The sequence below is a fragment of the Diceros bicornis genome, chromosome X (genome assembly GCF_020826845.1).
Source record: "Diceros bicornis minor isolate mBicDic1 chromosome X, mDicBic1.mat.cur, whole genome shotgun sequence".
NCBI lineage: Eukaryota > Metazoa > Chordata > Mammalia > Perissodactyla > Rhinocerotidae > Diceros > Diceros bicornis.
In genome coordinates this window covers 11,842,893-11,864,986 of record NC_080781.1, presented here as the reverse complement: position 1 = coordinate 11,864,986, position 22,094 = coordinate 11,842,893, and the positions used below count along the sequence as shown (strand labels likewise).

At 36.7% G+C, this 22,094-nt stretch overlaps 1 protein-coding gene across 1 annotated transcript in view; it reads right to left on the bottom strand.

Annotated features, from left to right (window-relative positions):
• GLRA2 (glycine receptor alpha 2) overlaps positions 1-22,094 on the bottom strand; it is a 179,804-nt gene that overhangs the window by 126,030 nt on the left and 31,680 nt on the right. Inside the window, exons 3-4 of the mRNA XM_058535463.1 lie at positions 13,473-13,540; positions 4,846-5,069 (exon numbers count right to left, since the gene is read on the bottom strand). Coding sequence (XP_058391446.1) covers positions 4,846-5,069; positions 13,473-13,540 — 292 coding nt within the window. The remainder of the gene's footprint in view (positions 1-4,845; positions 5,070-13,472; positions 13,541-22,094) is intronic.

Sequence of the window (22,094 nt, the reverse complement as noted above, 5' to 3'; positions counted from 1 at the left end):
GTCTTCCTCACAAAAAAGTAAAAATTAAAACAAAAAAATAAAAGAATGAGTTCTCAACAGCATTGCCTGAAGGTAGGGAGTTGCCTTAATGATGTTAGTGGGTCTCTCCGGCCCTTTGATCCTTGAGATAGTAAAATTTTTCAGAAAGGAGATACGCTATATAAGCTACATATGCTATATAAAACTATCAAATAGATCTTCCTATGTGAAAGTCAATTGTTGCACCTTGAATTTAAAGTCTTTTCAGACATTTGCAAAATTTGAAGATACTTCATGTTCTCACCTTAAATTTTACCTTCTTCCTCCAATAGTCCTTTGAAAAATGAGTCCCAAAAAGGTTAGTTCCAAAATAATGTGTCTTTGGAATTGTATTTGTGTCTTTGGACTTGAGTTGGAGTAAATGAAGGATTAATATTGGGTAGGAGATAATAGCACCGAAATAGAAGTCAAGAGCTTTGACTCTTGTCCTAGCTTTCCTATTTCTGGGCTTCATTATTTTAGCTCACCTACCTTCTGAAAGAAGTCATTTCCTCATCAGTAAAACAAGGGTGTTGGATTAGATATTTTGCAAAGTAATACCTTCAAATTAAAAAAAAAAATCCTGTGCTTCTATAAAAATTATAATTCTGGCAGAAAACAATAAGAAGCAATGGGAAGTAAAGGAAGAAAACAAATATTAGCAAAAACATTGTGGACACATGAGACAAGCTGCTCCTTTCCAAAAATGCTCACCTTCTCCTTTTTTCTTTCATATTATGCACCATATGTCATGATGCCCTGACTTCTACTGCCATTTGTTCTATTCAATTTAACAAATATTGTTTGAGCAATAATATGTACGATACTCAAGGATCATTTAATTATTCCACTATGGATTCAGGCCTTTTTAAGTAACACGAATTTAGAATTTGACTGTCTCTGAAGAAGGTGTACAAAGCAAGATGTGTGTTCTTATTTACACTTTGGCCAGGAATGATCAATGCTTAATTGAGTGGGTCAACAAAAAACTTAAAAAGAGAACAGAGTAAGATAAAACATATTAGGGAAGTGACTATTAAATAAGAAATCAGAAGAGAAGTGGACAGAAATGGAGTTGACACTTTTTCATCAACTTTTTCTATCGCTGGATAGAAATTTTCTAACACTGAGCTAAGACCTTTGGTTCCTATTTAAAAGATTTGTTTGAATTTTACTGAAATACCCACAAATGTTTGAATCTGTAGGACATTTATAGAGTTCTGGTCTACTGTGCCCTTTTTTTTAAAGCCTTGCCTTTTGGGAAACAGATATATAATATCTTGGGAAGTATGATCTTGCTTGTTATGAAGTCACAAGACTGCATAGTTCTATTTGTGTTATGTTTGGCCATGAAAGCCTTGGGCTATGGTTTTCATGCAGAGTTAATTCTACCTCTGCTCTTACAAAGTTAAGAAAGCATGGAATTGTTCCTGGATGAAATGCTATCATCCATTTGCTTTAGGTTTCAGGAAAATGAAAATATAAAACATCACCACAGAATGTTATTCTTTAAATGTGGACCAGTGTTTAAGTAAGTAAAGGGGCCCTGTAGAACCAGTTCAACTGACCCCATCTTATCAACAGAGTAATTAAGAGTGGTTTTTTGGGAACTGAGACCCCTCTTCCAGTTCAGGCCAGTTGAGGCCACCAACACATTAACTGGGCCTGTGCAAATGCTTGATAAATGACCTTTTTGACATCAAGGAGCTAAAAACTCCACCCTCAGATCAAGTACCCCCATTTTGTGAACATGCATCCTATGAAGAGGCGTGAAGCTTGACTACACTTGTGCAGATCGTCAATTACCTCACTTCTCCTTACCTCCAATCATCTATCTCCACACTTCAGACTGCCCTGCCCTTCATCCTGTAAATTGTGCCCCAAGCCCAGGATCAGGGAGACAGATCTGAGAGCATATGCCCATGTCTCCTTGCAGATCAATTTAGCAATAAAGCTATTTTATTTTCCCAAAAGCTGATGCTGTAATAATTGTTTTTTTTTTAATGCACATCAGGCAAGAGAATACCAATTTTGTGCGGTAACAGAGGCAATTTATGAGTTTATCTTTGGTACTTCTATTGTATCCCTTCCTTGTATCTTTCTTAACTCTCTTTGTCCTATCTGACTTCTCCTCTCAGGCATGCAACATGCTCATCCTCACTATTCTTCACAGACATCAAACCTATCAGAAAAGAAAATTTCATATCAGCTCTTTACAACTTAGTATGAATTTATGCCAGTGTATTCCCTCTCCAAGGAGTATCTGCATTGTAAACCTGAGAGTAAAGAGAAAGTCCTTCCTAATGGAATGTCAGCAGGGACTTTCAAGCACCTTTAAGACAACTGTAGCCCACTTGGCCTTAAACTTGAGTCAGACCTGCAGCTGGGCATATATTAGCACTAATTACTCTTTGTCCTCTAGTTAAATTGAGTCCAGTGACTCAAGTAAACCGGAGTGTGGGTGCCAACCCCAAATTCAAACAATATTTGAGTCACACAGTTCACTTGCAAAGTTAGAGCCACTTTTCTTTTCCTTGTTCCGTATTTATTCCTATTACTTAATTTATCTTATGGTTGCATGCCTCGTTAGACTGGAGCCCTTCCAGGGCAGGGACCACATTTTACTCAGCTCTGGATCTCTAGGCCCACCACAGTGTCTGGCTCATTGAAAATCCTTCCAGGCAAATAATTAGATTCCTGTAGCAAATCTGCCAAGGGCTGTGTTTTCCTAAAATGACACACCCAGTTCTCCTCACCAAGGATCTTTCCTCTGATTTCATGAATACCCACAACAAAGGAAAAGTCTAAACTAGCCTGCCACAGGACAAACTCCACCCAATCCAAAACAATTGTTAGGGTATTTCAGAGCCTGTAATATGCTACACTGGGAACCAGAGATAGAAGAATTGTGTCTGAATCTAGGTCTGGGGAACATTATATTCTTCACGGTTCTAGAATGGAAAGATTTTCATAGAACAGAAGAAAAAACACCTGGTTTTATCTCAGCAGTGCACGATGCCAGGTATTTACTAGAGCAAATGCCACCCAAGGCCCAGAGGGTTAGCTGCAGCAGCTGATACCACGTGCTGCTTTTTATAACTCTCTCTCCCAGCACCACGCTCTACATATGTCCCATTTCATCAGGTCACATCAACTCAGGTTATACCCAATACCGCATCTTATACCAAATGCATCACCATGTGGAATATTCTATTTCCTTAAAAATGTTTATAAAAATAAAGTGGGGGAAGTTTCCTGGTTCTTTGTGTAAGCAGTGACTTTGCCACTTTTTCCAAATGAGCAGCTTCTTTCGTTCCACAAGACATTGGGGCTGTTGGCCATCAGCAAGCTGTGAAATTACTAGGTTAAGAATGGAATATACAGTACAGACCTAGAATGTATATAGAGTTGTGCAATGAAGTTTTGATGATGATGAGTCTGAAACCTTGTGAAAATTATTTGCAAAGACACTAGCTGTCCACTTTCTTTTTTTCGTAATAAGATTGGAGTGAAAGGGGGAATTCTATAAAGGATCTTTAAAATGTCAATATTTATTCAATGTATTAGATATATATACAATACACTGTTTTAGCCCTTTGGGAGGGGTTACAAAAGAAGCAAAATCCAAATATCTTGGCTTTAAATAGCTTACTATTTAGAAATATGTTAAATTTAAAATACAGCCATCATTTCATTTATTGAGCACATACTCTGTGTCAGGTACTGTGGAAAGTATTTTTGTATACTCTATATCAGGGGTAGGCAAACTATGGCCAAAGGGCCAAATCTAGTCCACTACCTGTTTTTGTAAATAAAGTTTTATTGAAACACAGCCACACCCAATTGTTTGAGTGTCGTCCATGCCTGATTTTGCACTACAGTGGCAGAATTGAGTAGTTGCGACAGAATTGAGACAGTCTGGCCTGCAAAGCTAAGATACTTACTGTCTGGTCCTTTATAGAAAATATTTGCTGACCCCTGCTCTATATCATTTATTCTCACAAGAATACTCAGAGATAAATATACTGTATTCCAATTTACAATTAAGGTAACTGAGGGTTATAGGTTTTACGTAATTTAGCAAGCGGCGAAGCTTGGATTTGATTCTAGATTTGTCTGATTTCAAAAATGCGTGTTCTTAAGCTGTATTCGTGTACAGAAATAGCCAAAATATGAGGTAGGAAGAAATAAGAGCCTTACAGATTCACAGAGAAACTGTTATTAGAGTTCAGTAAAGAGAAAGATTATTTTGAGCTTGGGGTGATAAAGATTCTGGAGAAGATATTTGAATATAAAAGCAAAAATGGATCTCAGGAATTGTCTACCCCAAGCTCAAGCCCAAGAAAAGTTAAGAGATCAAGGTCGCATGTTTAGATAGAAGCAGAGCTGAAATTAGAACCAGTTTTCCACTCACCCAGCCCAAAATATGCTGTCAATGGCCATGCTGAGCCATTGAATTTTTTGTGTGTGTATGGTTAAACGTTATAGAATGGTAGAATTATTTTAAATGAGAATTTGTACATTATGCTCAATGGTAATTGAACTAAAGGGCCTGTCCTTCCTTAATTGAAGCAATCAAAAATACATTGTGCAGCTATTTACACGATACCATCACCCAGCCACCATCCTACCAGATATATTTTTGTTGTGTAGAATGAAACTTCTGAGACCATGGGAACCTCTGGCACTCTCACTAACTTTAAGATTCAAATGATAAACAGGAGACCAAAAAGTCAAATATTCATATACATCTTCCCCTACAGAATCAGGCAGCTCTAGGCCAGGAGAAAAATGGAAAAGTGAAAGGTCCAGCCAAAGGAAGCTTACCTGATACTGTAGAGCACTTTGCCATTTTTTGAAATCCGAAGCAATTTGTTGTCAGTGGTGACATCGTGGAAGTTGGCACCCTTCTCATTGGCAAAGAACAAATCTGGTTTCCAAATGGAGTCCAGCATTGATGGGTCCAAGTCCAGGGAATCATCAGGGTACTCACTATATGCCAGCCGTGAATCATTCCATTGTTGTCTCAGAAAAATGTTCACCCGGTAGTCCTACAGAAACGCCATGCATAAGAGTTACTTATCGCCCACTCTGGCATAAGAGGTCCGTCTGCATTTCCCCCTCACTCCTCTCCCTGATTTGGTGAAGCATTGGAATAAACTAGGCTGTGTATATCTTGGTCAAAATAAACCACTCAGTTCTGTTAGGGTGGGAACAGAGGAGAGAAAGAAAGAAGACTCAACCAAACCAGAACACTAATGGAACAGGTTGACTTGGTTGAAATTTTTTATGTTTAAATTATTCATTATGGGAGGAAATAATACTAACTCAAGCTGATTTTGCTATAGAAAAAGTAACAACGAGTACAGAAGTCAGTCTGTGATGGCAGATTGTCAAATAAAACTGATTCATTTTTCAAATCAGAAATGACATGATCTCTGTTCTCATTCTGCTCAGATGCTCTGGGCAGAAGGAAATCCACTCTGTAATTTTGATAGTAGAAATCTTATTATAAAACTCTGACATGATGGGACAATATTTTTAACTTCATCAACATAAATATCAAAATGTTTCATATTGACAAGATAATACCCTCACAGCTACTTACTTTTTATTTTATTTTATTTTTTGCTGGGATTCACCCCAAGCTAACATCTGTTGCCAATCTTCCTATCTCTCTTTTTTTTCCCCTCCCCAAAGCCCCAGTATATAGTTCTATATTCTAGTTGTAAATCCTTCTCGTTCTTCTATGTGAGCCGCCACCACAGCATGGCAATTGACAGATGAGTGGTGTGGTTCTGCGACCTGGAACTGACTCCGGGCCGCTGAAGCGGAGCATGCCGAACTTCAACCACTAGACCATCAAGGCTGGCTCTCCCAGCTACTTACTTTTGAAGTTCTTAAATATTTTATCATTTCTCTGAATGGGTTGTATCAACAGTAGTCAACTTGATGCTTCATCGAAACAGAGATCTTTTTCATGTTTTCCTAATCTGAGCACCTTCTGACAAAAGTGTTCCTCCCTGTGGGAGCCTCAGGTACACCGTGTGATTCCCACTTGGTCTGGGAATTTCTTTCTGTGTTAATGAAACAGCTTGGGGCAGTGACTGCTCTCCTGGGGATTTCTACTCAAAGGTCTGTAGGTTCACGGGAACTGTTGCTTTGCTTGATAGAGTGGACCCTGTTAGAGGCTTCAACAATAATCCCTAGTCAAGCAGGACTATGGTTCAGAGCTAATAGTTGTCCACTCCTGCCACTTATGGTCATTTAGAATGATATATACTCATTCCTTCTTACTCTTTCTTTTACCTTTTTCATTCTCATTTGCTCTGTCTCCACATCTTTGGCACCTGGATTTTTGGTCATTGTTTATTTTACTCTAATGGTGACCAACTTGTCTTGGTTTGTCTGAGAACTTCCCAGTTTTAGCCCCAAAAGTCCCACATTCAGGGAAACCACTCAGCTTCGGGGAAAACTGAGATGATTGGTTACTCTACCAGGTACAATTGAGACCACCTCAGGATGGTCAGTTTGGGTTAATTCCCTTAGGGCCAAAGGAAAAGAATAACTAAGTTATAAAGATCAGGGTGTATGGAGACAAGCTTCAATCCAGTTCCTTCTACCTACTATCCTACTCTCCAAATTCCTATGACTTGATTTCAAATATAGCCATGTTGATGATCAGGCTGATAGAGTATTTTGGAGGTGGCAGTTCTTGGAAAAAGTGCCCAATATGGGCCTAAAGAATGCTAATAATCAAATAGTTACTAACTTCTGAAAATCAGTCATCAAACCCCAGATCATTTGGAAAGGCTGAAATATTAAAGAAATAACTTTAAGTTTCTCCATTGTACAACATAAGGACTTTCTGATTTGGAAAATTTTATCAGCTGACTTTTATTTGGGATTATAGCAGTCCCGCACAGCAAATTCTCAGACCTAAGAGGGCACTGCTGTGGGCCCAGCCAGGCTTCTGTCCTATCCTAATTGCTCACTGGTTCCTCCCATAAGTGAACCAAGGGAATGGCAGAACCTCAAAGTTCTCCCCATCATGTATTTTTGGAATTGTCCAAAAAGACCAGAGTGTTATAACTGGAAAGAGATTACCAGTTCAGTGTTTCATTGGCAACAGGAGTTACTGGAAGCTTTGGAGTTTTGTATGAGTAAAGAGTGGGAATGTGCGATTTGTGGAAAATCAAAAAAGGCGCTATTGAAAATATAATAATCCAATTTACATATAAGTATGCACTAGATACATCAACTGTGAGATTTTCTTAAGGTTTCCTGAAAGAAAAAAATGGAGCTTCTCCAGTGTTTGACATCCACCCCTTTTATTTCCCTTAGAGTGAGAACTAGTTATCCCTTAACAAAATTTTTGTGTGGGGTCTCCGAGCTTGTTTCAGTAGGAAGTAGAAGAGAAAAGGATCTTATCCTTTAGCCAATTCAGGAGGTGGAGAAACTCTAAGTATGGAAAGTAACGACAGTTGGGAATAACAGAGGTGAATGGGTTAAATATCTTAGGCCATTGGGAAGCCAATGATGGTCCCCCAGGAAGTACTGTAGGAGGAGAAGGCTGAGAGAAGCCAGATAGAGTGTATCGGGCAGCAAAATCCCCAAGAGAACATCATTGCAACCCTTCCTTGAGCCTGAGAATGATTTAAAGATGCATATTGAGAGACTCTTGAGAATATTACATTAGTGACATACAATATGAAAACATTGACCTTTAAAACAAATCTCAATATAAATTTTCACAGCTAATGTACATCTTTTTAAAAAGTCTTTCCCACGAGTATTCCTCACCAGTGTTTCCTGGTTTTCTATTTTGAATTTTATATATAAAAAATAATAAAATGTATTCTCCCAATATTAGAACTTTAAAAAGAGCACAGAATCTATCATATCACAATAGAACTATTAAATGTCTAACAGTTAATTTAAAATAAATTAATCCTCCTGTTTGTAAGCAAGGATAAGTGGAAAACTTAGAAGAGAAAATATATTTTATGCCATAATGACAGGAATTATATAAAATAAGACTTTTATTAGATCTTTTGGCAGTATTTGTTCTTTATAATATATAGGAATTAAAATTTTCCACAACTTTGTTTATGATGATATACACTATTCTAAAATAAATAGCAACTCTTTAAAACCTTTAAGAATAGAAAAGGACACGCAAGGATATAGAGAAGTAGATAGCCAAAGAAAAGATTTTCTGGGGCTTTGCCTCTGTAATTCTTTCAATTCACTATCATTTTCAATGTAGGGTAAAAATTTGATGTGTGATTTATCTATACATCATCTCTGTTTATTTACAGATAGGTTTATTCTGTCATGATATTCCAAACCATAGGAGATAGTTATATTGTTCTGTAGTCTTTCTTTACCTTTATTTTTGCTTCTAGGTTTAATGAAATATTAAAGAGGAAGTAAATATTGAGAGGCATGCTTAAATACAAATTGAACTGTTTTTACACTGGCCTTCTCTCTCCAGAGACAGATTCTGCTTCAAATAAATGACATATTTCCTTGTATTAAAACTTGTTTTTCTATGATTGACTATCTGGATGTTGGATTATGTAATGGAAACATTCAAATTAAAAAAAATATGTATGCATATATATATGTTTTATTTTTTCAAAAGCTATGTGTGAGTCATATAATCTTTATTACATTCTTAACACAAGTCATCCAAGTACCTACATTCCATACTATTATTTCATATCAAATTTAGAATTTCTAAAGCTTCACTTTTTCTGGTACCTTCTAACTCTATGCCCATGCCACAAAGGTTGTTTCCTTAAATTGAAGTATTTTGGTACTATTATATTTAGTCTAGCATTTGTACATAGAAATTGCCATTCTGTCTCATACATACTCCTATTAAACCTTACTATTACTCTCTTATTATTTTTATATGTATACATTTTTCAATCCAGTTATGTTATAAAGTTATCAAAGACAAGGATATGCTTTGTTGATTCCCCACAGTGCCTATGTGGCACTTTGGTTTTAACCTCTGGCTACACTGCAGTAAAGTTTTCATCATCTGGAGTCCGTGCTAGCTTTTATATGGGAAATTAGCCTTGAATTTGAAATTATAGAGAGGCAGTTGCTTTATGATGAATTCAGACTTTAACATTGCATTGTTAATTTAGAGACCAAGGTCATTTTATATCTCAGTTTAACAAAATCCCAGGCTTGTGGTAGATTCTTGGTTCTTCCGTAAGAAGTCAGAAATAAGAAATGTAGCTACCCACAATTCCTGATAAGTTAGCATCTCCTTATGAATTGTTTATGTAGCTATAGAATGAAAAGGAGCCCACAGTGTTATTTCAGCAGTTACAGCACAGCATGCATTCTCATAAGGGGCTATCTACCTCTTATTCAGTTCCTCAGAAGTGTGATTTCAGATCTGAGATAAAACAACTCTTCATCCTGCAGCAGTAATGAGTAGAGCATGTGAAATTTACCTTTTGGGGCAGAATTTGGGGGAGCCAGAATCATATTCTGGAAATGCTCTCTGAGTGGACACATTTTGCACACTTTCAGCTCTTGCTCCCCCACTCCAATCTGTTAAATAAGGAGAGGTCAGGATCGGCTGTTGTGGCATGGGTAAGGTTCCAGTACCCACAGGCCCAAGTCACACTCTGTCTACCCACATCCTTCCAGGCAGTCATTTGGAAGCTTTGAGGAGACTATCTCTTCTCCATTTTCTGATAATCCAGCCTTGGGGAGAGCTACATTTAAATGGCATGCAAATACTCTTGACCTTTACTGACATTATTAATATTCCCAAACTATGCCTTTATGTCAGCAAAGAAAGGGGTTTCAAATATACTCCCCATCCTGTAAATTCACTTGCCATCAGCAGCTTAAGAAAAGGGGGAAAGAAAGAAAAGGAAACGGTAAACTGACATTCCAAAAAAAATATAACCTGTCTCACCATACATCCCTTACTAATCTTCTAAGTCTTTTGGAACCCCCCAAAAATTTGTTCCACTGAATACTCTTAACACAGGGTCAGCCAGCAATGACCATCAACAGATCCCTTCGACTCTTAATGAACAAAAGTGTATATTTTGGAGTAATGTATATCATCATAATGATCCATAAAAATATTCCTTAGAATAACACAAATATATTGTCCTGTGAGCACACGTCTTCAACACTAACATATCAAAGGAGTGGGAGGCAATATGGGGTCTGTAAGTGAGCCTATACTTTGTGGGCAGGTAGTACCAACAATAATTTAGTGGGATTTCATCAAACATAAAAGACTGAATAGTACCAAAAGAAAGTCATGTTGAGTTCCTAAAACAGATAATCATTGCCACTATTTAGAGACAAACACCCAAACTAAATCCTTCAGTAATGCTATCAGGGTCATGGCGTGAGATTGGGACATGAAGGAAAAGAGGAAAATCAACATGTTTAGAAACTCAAAATTCTGAGGTATTCTTGGAAAAATTAATTCCAGAAAACGTAGAGAAAGCATAATTATTATCCCCTTCCCCCCTGAAAATAGCACTCATCAATGTGCTCAACGACCACATACATTATTGTGCATAAAAGCTAAGGGCCTGATGTTCTGACTCCATCTAAAGACAGTTCATGGGGGCCGGTTCAGAGGCGCAAGCGGTTAAGTGCGCGCGTTCCGCTGCGGCGGCCCGGGGTTCTCTGGTTCGGATCCCGGGCGCACACCGACGCACTGCTTGGCAAGCCATGCTGTGGCTGCGTCCCATATAAAGTAGAGGAAGATGGGCACGGATGTTAGCCCAGGGCCAGTCTTCCTCAGCAAAAAGAGGAGGATTGGCAGATGTTAGCTCAGGGCTGATCTTCCTCACAAAAAAAAAAAAAAAAGACCATTCGTGGAAGAATCTGGTTCTGTTTAACTTTTTTGACCAATTTTTTTGAGTCAAATTTTGTGAAAGTATGGATAAATTCATGGTAGAATCTCAGGATTTTGATAAAGGAAGCTCTAGCTGGGTTGACACTCTGTGGATACATCAAGTAGATTCCCAGGTAGGTCCTCAGGGATCTGGGAAGATAAGACCCTTTTGAGGTGGAGCAATTCTCATGTTCTTAAAGCATTTGAATAACATCCATTTAAATATTGATGTCTTAGATCCAGGGTTGGCAACCTACGGCCTGGGGCTAAATTTGGCCACAGCCTGTTTTTATAAGTAAAGTTTTTTTGGAGTACAGCTCTACCCATTTGCTTGCTATTGTTTATGGCTGCTTTCATGCCAAAAGGGCAGAACTGAGTAGTGTGACAGAGACTATCTGGCCCTCAAAGTCTTAAGTATTTAGTCTGGCCTTTTACAGAAAAAAGTTTGCCAGTCCCTACCCTACATGGCATGAGGATTTATTCTTTGATTTAAGCGTGATAGAGTTTTAAAAACCATTTTTTTAGTTTCATACAAAAGCTATAATTGAAGAAAATAAAGGATGCTTTTTAAAAGGCAAATGAAGTTTGTTATTACATCAAAAGCTAAGAAATAAAATAAAAGAAGCACAATACGTGTCACTCTTCCGACCACGCGATTCAATTGATCTCATATAGCTGAAGAGACAGGCCGTTGATATTACATTTGAGCAATGATTTCCAAATTTTCTCATAGGAAAAATGACAAAGGACACCTTAATAAGTGGCCAGGAAGCATGTAAGCAACCCATTTATTAAACACCTTCAGTAGCTGTTAAAGACACAGGAAAACAAGGCTATCCATAGTTTCCATTTTCATCTCCTTAAATGTTTAGCTTTTTCTTACTTTAATGAACATTGAAAAGGTGCACATTTACATTTTTGATTGAGGGTAAAATGCAATGTGGAGATTTAATCAAAGCAACTTAGGAGTCTAATTAATGCAATCAGCATTAGGTCGTGCAAATATTGTCATTGAATGCCATCGTGTAAAGCTGGCGACAGTGATTTGGGCTGCTGGAAGATTTGCCCCTCTGTTATCAAGATAAACCAAGAGGGGAGAGACAGAAACTAAATGCCAAGCCTAGAGTTGGATTATTCTTCCCATGTTCAGTTTTTTCTTATGAGTCATTTAATAACTCTATCAAAACTATCTTATCTGGGTAAAAAATTGTATGCACTACATCCTGTCAAAGCCCCAGAAGAGTCATTTCTGGACAATGCTGTGTCAGAGTAATATTAAAATGGGTAGTGGAGTTGCATTACATCTAATTTTGTCAGTGAAAAGGAGTGGTAAAAGGTAAATTATTTCTTTCTAGCATCAAGGACACCAAAAAGTACAGTAATTTGTTAAACACGATCCTAGTAGCCTCAAAGAGAAAATTCATAAAAACGGGGGAACACTGTTTTTTACTTCTCAATGGCATTGTGCTCATGATTTCATTTGCTTCTAGGACATCAACCACCATAGCACTTAGTCAAATTCAACTATATTTTATTTTGACCTCATCCAATAATATGGCTGTACACTTTACATAGTCACGAAAATTAGAATCAGCCAGTTGACTTAGGACTTAAAATAAATTGTATAGGGCCAAGAAAATATTTCACCCAAAATGTAGTCTCCATGCTATAGCCTAGTGCTGTAAGGCTACTGATCTAATAAGCTGTGTCATAGGCAGCATCATCATCATGATATTTATAAGAAATCTTGGTGGATTTTATAGTACCTGAAACCTTTTTCATGTATATGAAACATGTTTGCACATACATTATGATGAGCTTTTAATTAGTTTTATGCTTATGTTATGTTTTTTTTGAAAAACCATGCATGTGATGTAGTTGCTATGGACTTGGGACTACTTTCTATTGCCAACAAAATGTGTATGTTTGTGTGTGTGTGTGTGTGTGTGTGTGTGTGTGTTTATTGTAAGGTCTACCCTTGGCATATATCTTAAATGTAGTATATCCGAGGCTTGCCTACGTTAAAACTTGCATTATATGAAAAAGATCGGCTGTAAGAAGTACTTTCCAAACTTTGAAATTTATATTTCTGAAACATTGGAGATGCAAATATTTAAATATCCTTGACTATACACCATGCTTATTACTGATTACCTAAATCTAACCAAACATCAAGTGTTTCCAAAATTTCTCTGGCATGATGGATAAAAGATTGAATTTTGAGTAATGAACATGACTAATGACTTTCTTAAGTGAAAGAGTATAAATAATTGCTTTCTAGAGGTGAGTGAACTTGGAAATTGGCATTCGGTGACTGTCCCACAAAGATACAACAGTGCTCTTCAATCCCATATCCCATTCCTTCACACGATGGCTTCAATGCTGAGTCCCACTCACCATTGTAGTTTCTGCTATTGACCCAAAGCTGTTGATAAATATGTTGCAGGTAACATTTACAGGAGGCCCTGCAAGTTGAACAATAAATAGAAAATTTGACAGGTTGGGTTCATGGCATAAGCAAGTCACGTTTTTCTCTTTCCAGTGGCGTTGTAGCACTTACCATGGTGGTTTCTGTGACTGATCCAAAACTGTTGATAAAAATATTGCAAGTAACGTTTACTGGAGGACCTGCAGAATGCAATAAGAATATTGCAATAGACATTGAAGCAAAAATACAGCTCCATCAACATCTGTGCAAATGACTAGAGATGTAAACAAAATTAAAATGATGGTGAGATTGCAAAAAAAAAAAAAGAAGTTTTACCCAGAGGTTCATACTGATAACATTCCCACTAGTATTTCAAATAATGACAGTTAAGCAATGATAACTTACCCTGCAGAGTTTTGGATTTGGAAAATATAAGCTGGAGGCTATTAAACTGAATTCATTCTCAATAGTTGCTATGAAAATAGCCTTTTGGGTGGGTGACTTTCTTTGATTTTAGGCTCATCAACATTGTAGATGTCAACAGTGAGTGCCCCATGGTGATGAAATTGCCTGGATCATGAGTTTAAATGGAGCTGCATTTTGAACTGCGAATGAATCGGGAACATCCATCTCCTTTTGCATGATACCCTTTAAATCAATGGGTCTAGTTTGGTTCTCTTGATACCTCTGAATTTACCCCATTCCTTCTTTATATCCTCTGACCCCCAATGAAAAATGATGTAAAGTACTACAGAAACAAAGAAAATTCGATCATTTTAAGAAATAAACACAGAAATGTCACTTAATGTCCAGATTGTTGCCTCAGCAGACATAGTATAAAACTAGGGTTATTAATCCTAGATGTGATTTGAACAAAGAGCCTGCTTTTTTCTCCAGAGACCCAGGGACTAGCTTTCTTTTCCTCTTGCCCTTCGTCTTCCACCCAAGCACTAACCAGGCCCGATTCTGCTTAGCTTCTGAGATCAGATGAGATCAGGTGTGTTCAGCGGGGTGTAGCCACAGACTCTTTGCCCTTGGGCAATAGATAAATCACTGTCCGATGATTTCTAGTTTTGCTGGGAAACATTGCCCCTAATGCTTTCTGAGGTAAGAACATACTGCCACGAACCATCTAGTCACTCACTGCTTTCCCCTGTGGAAATTTGTCTCTCTTCACTTGACAAAGGCTCAGCAACCTGGTGCAAGCTACATCCCAGTTGGCTCTGTACCCAATAAGCTGGTAGGATCTGAATGAGGAGTTTGGCATGGTATCACAGGTAACACCATATTACCAAAACATTTTTCAGCCTACATCTTTGAAATATTCCAAATATTCTAGTTCATCCCCTCCCCTCTTATTTCAGCATTTACTAAGATGGCTTCTTCTCCATGGTCACTGCCAACTCTGCTTGATTTTGTTTTTTTCTTTGGGCTACTCAAAACAAAACAAAACAAAAATGAGTCTCTTTATTGGCCATAAAATTTTATTCTTTAACAAATATATTTTTCTGCTAACAAGAAATAAATTATACAAGGTAGAGGCAGGTCCTGAGAGATTGTGTATGTTTGCTTTTTCTCTTCTCTTCACAATAAAATATTTCCTTTTGGATAGTCCAGTTCAGGATGGAAAACTTGCATGAATTTTTGTATGCAAGATAGATAGAAAATGGATGATGGGAGGAAAGAAACAGGAAAAAGAGAAATGTCATTTTAACAGGAGGAATTTGAAAATTCAAATGTAAGTTGTCTTGTACTGTACATTATCTGTTTGGCCTCCCCAAATGGAATGGAAACATTTAGAAGGCTGGGTCATACCATCATATATTTGTTTTTATCCTTCCCAGAAAACGTCAATGTGAATATATTGCTGGAACTCAAAATATTTTTTAAGCTACCACATACTGACACACTCCATTAAGCACATTTAAAAAATTATCTGGTTTAATCCTCACAAAAGAGGAATTGTTTTACTACTCCAGTAAATGTTTTCAGATGAGGAAACCGGGGGTTAGAAAGTTAAGTAACTTGGTTGAAGTCATGCCACAGCAATTAGAAAAGCTGAGACTCAATGTCTCATCATTTTGATCCCCAAAACCTAAACTTTCAACCACTTTGCTGCACTGCATTCATTACACAATATCCTCTCTCCCTCCTGACCTGCCAACCATGGTATTTTCCATCGGTTTATACATTTCTGGAATAATTTGATTCTTTACATCTGACCTCTTCAATCTTCAGCACTGTCTCAAGGTTCATTTGCGTTTGGATATAAAACTTTGGAAAGAAAAAAAGTAAGATATTTTTGGATGAGGGATTAGCACATGCATATAATAAGAGCTGACATATATTAAAACCTCTCTGTGAGCCAATGAGTGCCTTATTTCATTCTTCAGTCATTAGGTGCTACCATGTCCCCCATTTTATAGATGAGGAAACTGAGGCACAAAGCGGTTAATTAATTTTCCCAAGGTCACAGAGTTTGTAAGAGTCAGAAATTGCCTAGCTTTAGGGACACTTCTTAACTATAGGGGTAAATGCCTGAGGCCAATAGAATTATCCTAATGATAGAAGCTACCTAAATGTGGAACTCAGCCTGTGAGTTCTTTGGGTTGAATGATAGAATTGTTTTTCACTTTTAAGAGTTATCCTGATATGTGCCAGCACAACCTTTCATCTGTGTTTTAGCACAATAATCTGCTAAGGTGTTCTAATTAACAAAGACACATTCTTAGATGTGATCACCAGTGAATGAATGTGTTCTGTAAACCGTAGAAAGAAATAGATAATACTAGTTAATTTCATTTAATCGTTTATCAGTAAAGTTATGATATTCCAAAGTGAATTGGATGAGAATTTGACTGGGAAAAAGAATTATATAGACATTTAATCTCTCATATCACTATCCTCCCCTTCTTTCCTTCCTTGTCTCCTCTCTCCTATCTTTCCTCTCTCCCTCCCTCTTTCCCTTTCTTGCTCACTCTCTTTCTTCCTTTATTTTTTGCCTTATTCTTATGAGAAAGAGTGATCTTGCCATAACTCAGGTATGTAATTCAAATATAAATGGAAGTAAAAAATAGATTTGGAATACTTTAAATGCATTTGGAAGAGTGGCTCCCCTCCCTGACCCTCAGCCCAAAATAGGACAAGCCCCATCCCATACTGATCCTCTTTGTTGCTATATATCACTCTCTCAGATTATCTTCTTTGGAGTAAGGCATTTGTCTTGGTAACCCAAGTAAAATTACAATTATGCTACTTGGGAGAGATAATAGAGTCATCGGTTATTGTTCATTAACATCTTCACTTTTAAATCAGTTGATCAAATTGGCTGTAAGAGGGAATAGGATCACGACGAATAGTGCATCCAACTATTATATCCCCTGCTACTCGAACTGTAGTCGGAAGATCAGAATCAGCACGACCTGGGAGCTTATTGGAAAATGCAGAATCTCAGACCCAATTAGAGTCCTACTGAAACAGTCTGCACTTTAAGAGGGATTTGTTCCTGCATATCGTTTTTCCTCCCTTTCAGGATCAAGATCATTTGTACTTTGTTTCAGTCTTTCATGAGTGTTCCTTGAAATGTTAACTGTAAACTTCTTTACATTAATAAAACTTCTAAGGTCAAAAAAGTCTGGAAAGCACAGATGAATAAGGTTAGGCAAGTTTTTTTAATGTAGATTTCCCCAATGTTTTGCAATCATCACCACTATCTATTTCCAAAACTTTTCCAACACTTCAAACAGGAACTTTGTAACCATGAAGCAATAACTCCCTATTCTCCTCTTCATCTATTCCCTGATAACTTCTAATGTACTTTCTCTCTCTTTGAGTTTGTCTAGTTAAGAGATTTCTTAAGAGATAACTGAGATCATACAATATTTGTCCTTTGTGTCTGGATTCTTTCACTTAGCATGATGTTTTCAAGGTTCATCCATGTTGTAACATGTATCAGAACTTCTTTCCTTTTCACGGCTTAATAATAACCCATTGTATGTCTATACTACATTTTGTTTATTTATTCATCTGTTGATGGACAGTTGGGTTGTTTTCACCTTTTGACTATTGTGAGTAATGCTGCGATGAAATGTTTGAATTCCTGCTTTCAGTTCTTTTGGATAGATACCTAGGAGTGGAATTGCTGGGTCATATGCTAATTCTATGTTTAACTTTTTAAGCAACTGCCATACTGTTTTCCACAGTGGCTGCACCATTTTACATTGCCACAAGCAATGTATCAGAGTTCCAATTTCTCCACATCTTCGCCAACACTTATTTTCCGTTTTTTGATTGTAGCCATCCCACTAGGTGTGAAGAGGTATCTCATTGTGGTTTTGATTTTCATTTCTCTAGTGACTAACGACATTGAACATCTTTTCATGTGATTATTGGCTATCTTTTTTGGAGAAGTCTATTCAAGTCCTTTGCCCATTTTTTTATTGGGTGGGTTGTCTTTTTGTTGTTGAGTGGCAGTAGTTCTTTGTATATTCTGGATATTAAACTCTTATCACACATATGATTTGCAAATATTTTCTCCCATTCTGTAGGTTGTCTTTACTCTTTCTTGATAATGTCCTTTGATGCACAAAAGTTTTTAGTTTTGATGAAGTCCAATTTAACTATTTTTTCTTTTGTTGCTTGTGCTTTGGTGTCATAAAAAAAATTAACTGACAAATCCATGGTCATGAAGATTTACCCTTATTTTTTCTTTTAAGAGTTTTATGGTTTCAGCTCTTATATTTAGGTTGTTCATCTTGAAATAATTTTTATATACAGTGTGAGATAGAGGTTCAACTTCATTCTTTCGCATGTGGAAATTCAGTTGTCCCAGCACCATTTGTTGAAGAGACTGGTCTTCCCCTCATTGAATGGACTTGCCACCCTTGTCAAAATCAATTGGCTATAGATGTATGGGTTTATTTCTAGACTCTCAGTTCTGTTCCATTGGTTGTGTTGATGCCAGTACCACAATGTTTTGATTACTGTAGCTTCGTTGTAAATTTGAAATCAAGAATTGTGAATCTTTTCACTTTGTTCCTCTTTTTCAAGATTATTTTGGCTATTCAGGGCTCCTTGCAATTCCATATGAAGTTGAGGATTGGCTTTTTCACTTCTGTGAATAAAAAAATGGCTGTTGGAATTTTTATAGGGGTTGCATTGAATCTATAGATTGCTTTGGGTAGTATTGACATCTTACCAATATTAAGTCTTTCTATCAATGAACCATGGCATATCTTTCCATTTATTTAGGTCTTCTTTAATTTCTTTCATCCATATTTTATCGTTTTCAGTGTACAAATCTTTGACCTCCTTGGTTTAATTTATTCCTAGGTATTTTATTCTTTTAGATGCTATTGTATATGGAATTGTTTTCTTAATTTCCTTTTCAGATTGTTCGTTGCAGTTGCATAGAATCACAACTGATTTTTGTATGTTGATCTTATATGCTGCAATTTTGCTGAATTCATTTATTAGCTCTAGTAGTTTTCTTTTGGATTATTTGGAGTTTTAAATATATAGGACCATATCATCTGCAAAGAGAGATAGTTTTACTTCTTCCTTTCAAATTTGGATGCCTTTTATTACTTTGTCTTGTCTAATGCTCTGGATAAAACTTCCAATACAATGTTGAATAGCAGTGGTGAAAGCAGGGTCTTGTTCCTGATCTTAGGGAGAAAACTTAGTCTTTCACCATTGAGTCTGCCTCTTGTAGATGGCGTATAGTTAGATCATGTTGTTAGCTGTGATTTTCTCATAAATGCCCTTTATCGTGCTGAAGAAGTTCCCTTCTATTCCTAGTTTTCTGAGTGCTTTTCTTTTTTTTTTTCATTGTGAAAGAGTGTTGGACTTTGTCAACTGCCTTTTCTGCATCAATTGAAGTGATCATGTGTTTTCTTTCCTTCATTGTATTAATGTGGTGTATTACTTTGATTGATTTTCTTATATTGAGCCACCTTTGCACTCTGATAAATCCCAGTTGGCCATGGTGTATAATCCTTTTACTATGCTGTTAGATTTGTTTTGCTAATATGTTTAGGATTTTTACATCTATATTCATAAAGGACATTGGTCTGTGATTTTCTTTTCTTGTGGTGTCTTTATTTGGCTTTGATATCAGGGCAATATTGACCTCACAGAATGAGTTAGGAAGTGTTCTTTCCTCTTGTTTCTTGGAAGAGTTTGAGAAGGATTGGTCTTACTTCTTTAAATGTTTGGAAGAATTCACCAGTGAAGCCATCTGGTCCTAAACTTTTATTTAGTGGAAGGTTTTTTATTACTCATTCAATCTCTTTACTTGTTATAGGTCTGTTGAGATTTTCTATTTCATCTTGAGTCAGTTTAGGTAATTTGGGTGTTTCTAGGTATTTGTCCATTTCATCTAGTTTATCTAATTTTCTTATAATCTTCTCTTATAATTCTTTTTATTTCTGTAAGGTCAATAGTAATGCCTTCACTTTCATTTTTGATTTTAATTATTTGAGTCTTCTCTCTTTTTTTCTTTGTCAGTCTAGCTAAAGGTTTGTAATTTTTGTTGATCTTTTAAACGAACCAACTTTTAACTTTGTTGCTTCTCTAATTGATTTTCTATTTTCTTTTTTATTTTTCTCCTCTCTAATCTTTATTATTTACTTCCTCTGATAGCTTTGAGTTTAATTTTTTCTTCCTTTAATAGTTCCTCAAGGTGTAATATTAGGTTATTGATTTGATATCTTTCTTCTTTTTTGATGCAGGCATTTACATTATAAATTTCCCTCTGGGTACTGCCTTCACTGCATCACATAAGTTTTGGTATGTTGTGTTTTTGTTTTCATTCATCTCTGATTTCCCTTGTGATTTCTCCTTTGACCCATTGGTTGTTTAAGAGTGTGTTGATTTCCAAATATTTGTGAATTTTCTGGTTTTCCTTTTATTTTTGATTTTTAGCTTCATTCCACTGTGATCGGAAAAGACACTTTTTATTATTTTAATCTTTTACAATTTATTAAGATTTGTTATGTGGACCAATATATGGTCTGTACTACAGAATGTTCCACGTGCACTTGAGAAGATTGTGTATTCTGTTGTTATGGAGTGGAGCATTCTTTATATGTTTGTTAGGTCTAGTTGGTTTATAGTGTTGTTCACATCCTCTATTTTCTTACTGATCTCCATATAGACGTTATATCCATTATTGAAAATGATATATTAAAGTCTCCAACAATTATTGTAGAAGTGTTATTTCTCCCATCAATTCTGTCAAGGTTTGCTTCATATATTTTGGGGCTCTGTTGTTTGGTGCATATATTTTTGGAATCGTCATATCATCTTGGTGATTTGACCCTTTTATCAATAAATTATGTCATTCTTTGTCTCTTTTAAGAGATTTTGACTTAAAGTCTATTCTGTCTGGTATTAGTATAGCCACCTCAGCTCTCTTTTGGTTACTATTTGAATAGAATATTATTTTCCATCCTTTCATTGTCAAACTACATGTGTCTTTGGATCTAAAGTGAGTCTCTTGTAGACAACATATAGTTGGATCGTGGTTTGTCTTATCCGTTCTTCCAATCTATGTCTTTTGATTGTGAAGTTTAGTCCATTTACATTTAAAGTAATTACTGATAAGGAATGACTTACTTCTGCCATTTGATATTGGATCTCTGTATATCTTACAGCTTGTTTGTCTCTCATTTCCTCTATTACTATCTTCTGTTGTGTTTAGTTAACTTTTTTGTAGTGAACCATTTTAATTCTCTTTCATTTCCTTTTTTCTAACTTTTTAGATATTGTCTTTGTGGTTACCATGGGGATCACATTTAACACCCTAAATTTATAACCATCTAGTTTGAATTGATACCTACTTAACTTCAATTATACACAGAAACTCCACTCTTGTACAGCTACATGCTCCTCCCTTTATGTTGTTCTTGTCACAAATTATATCTTTATTGATTGTTTGCCCAATTGCATAGATTAATAACTTTCAAAATACATTTGCCTTGGGGCCAGCCCAGTGGCTCAAGCAGCTAAGTGCGCGCATTCCACTTTGGCGGCCCAGGGTTCACAGGTTCGGATCCCAGGCGCGCACTGACGCACCACTTGTCAAACCATGCTGTGGCAGCATCCCATATAAAGTAGAGGAAGATGAGCACAGATGTTAGCTCAGGGCCAATCTTCCTCAAGAAAAAAGGGGAGGATTGGCATCGGATGTTAGCTAAGAACTAGTCCTCCTCAAAAAAAAAAAATTGTCTTTTAAATTCTGTAGGAGATAAAAAGTGGAGTTACAAGCCAAAAATGCAATAATACTGTTTTTTTTAATTTTATTTATTTATTTTTCCCCCAAAGCCCCAGTAGATAGTTGTATGTCATAGCTGCACATCCTTCTAGTTGCTGTATGTGGGACACAGCCTCAGCATGGCTGGAGAAGCAGTGCGTCGGTGCGTGCCAGGGATCCGAACCCGGGCCGCCAGCAGCAGAGTGCACGCACTTAACCGGTAAGCCACGGGGCTGGCCCGCAATAATACTGTTTTTACATTTGTCAATGTATTTAATTTTACCAGAAATCTTTATTTCTTCATTGGGCTTTGAGTTACTCTCTGGTCACCTTTTATTTCAACCTGAAGGACTGTCTTTATTGTTTCTTGTAGGGTAGGTCTAGTTATAATGAACTCTTTCAGCTTTTGTTTATCTCGGGATGTATTAATTTTCCTTCATTTGTGAAAGACAGATTTGCTGGATATAAACTCTGAGTTGCAGTTTTTTTTTTCTTTCAAC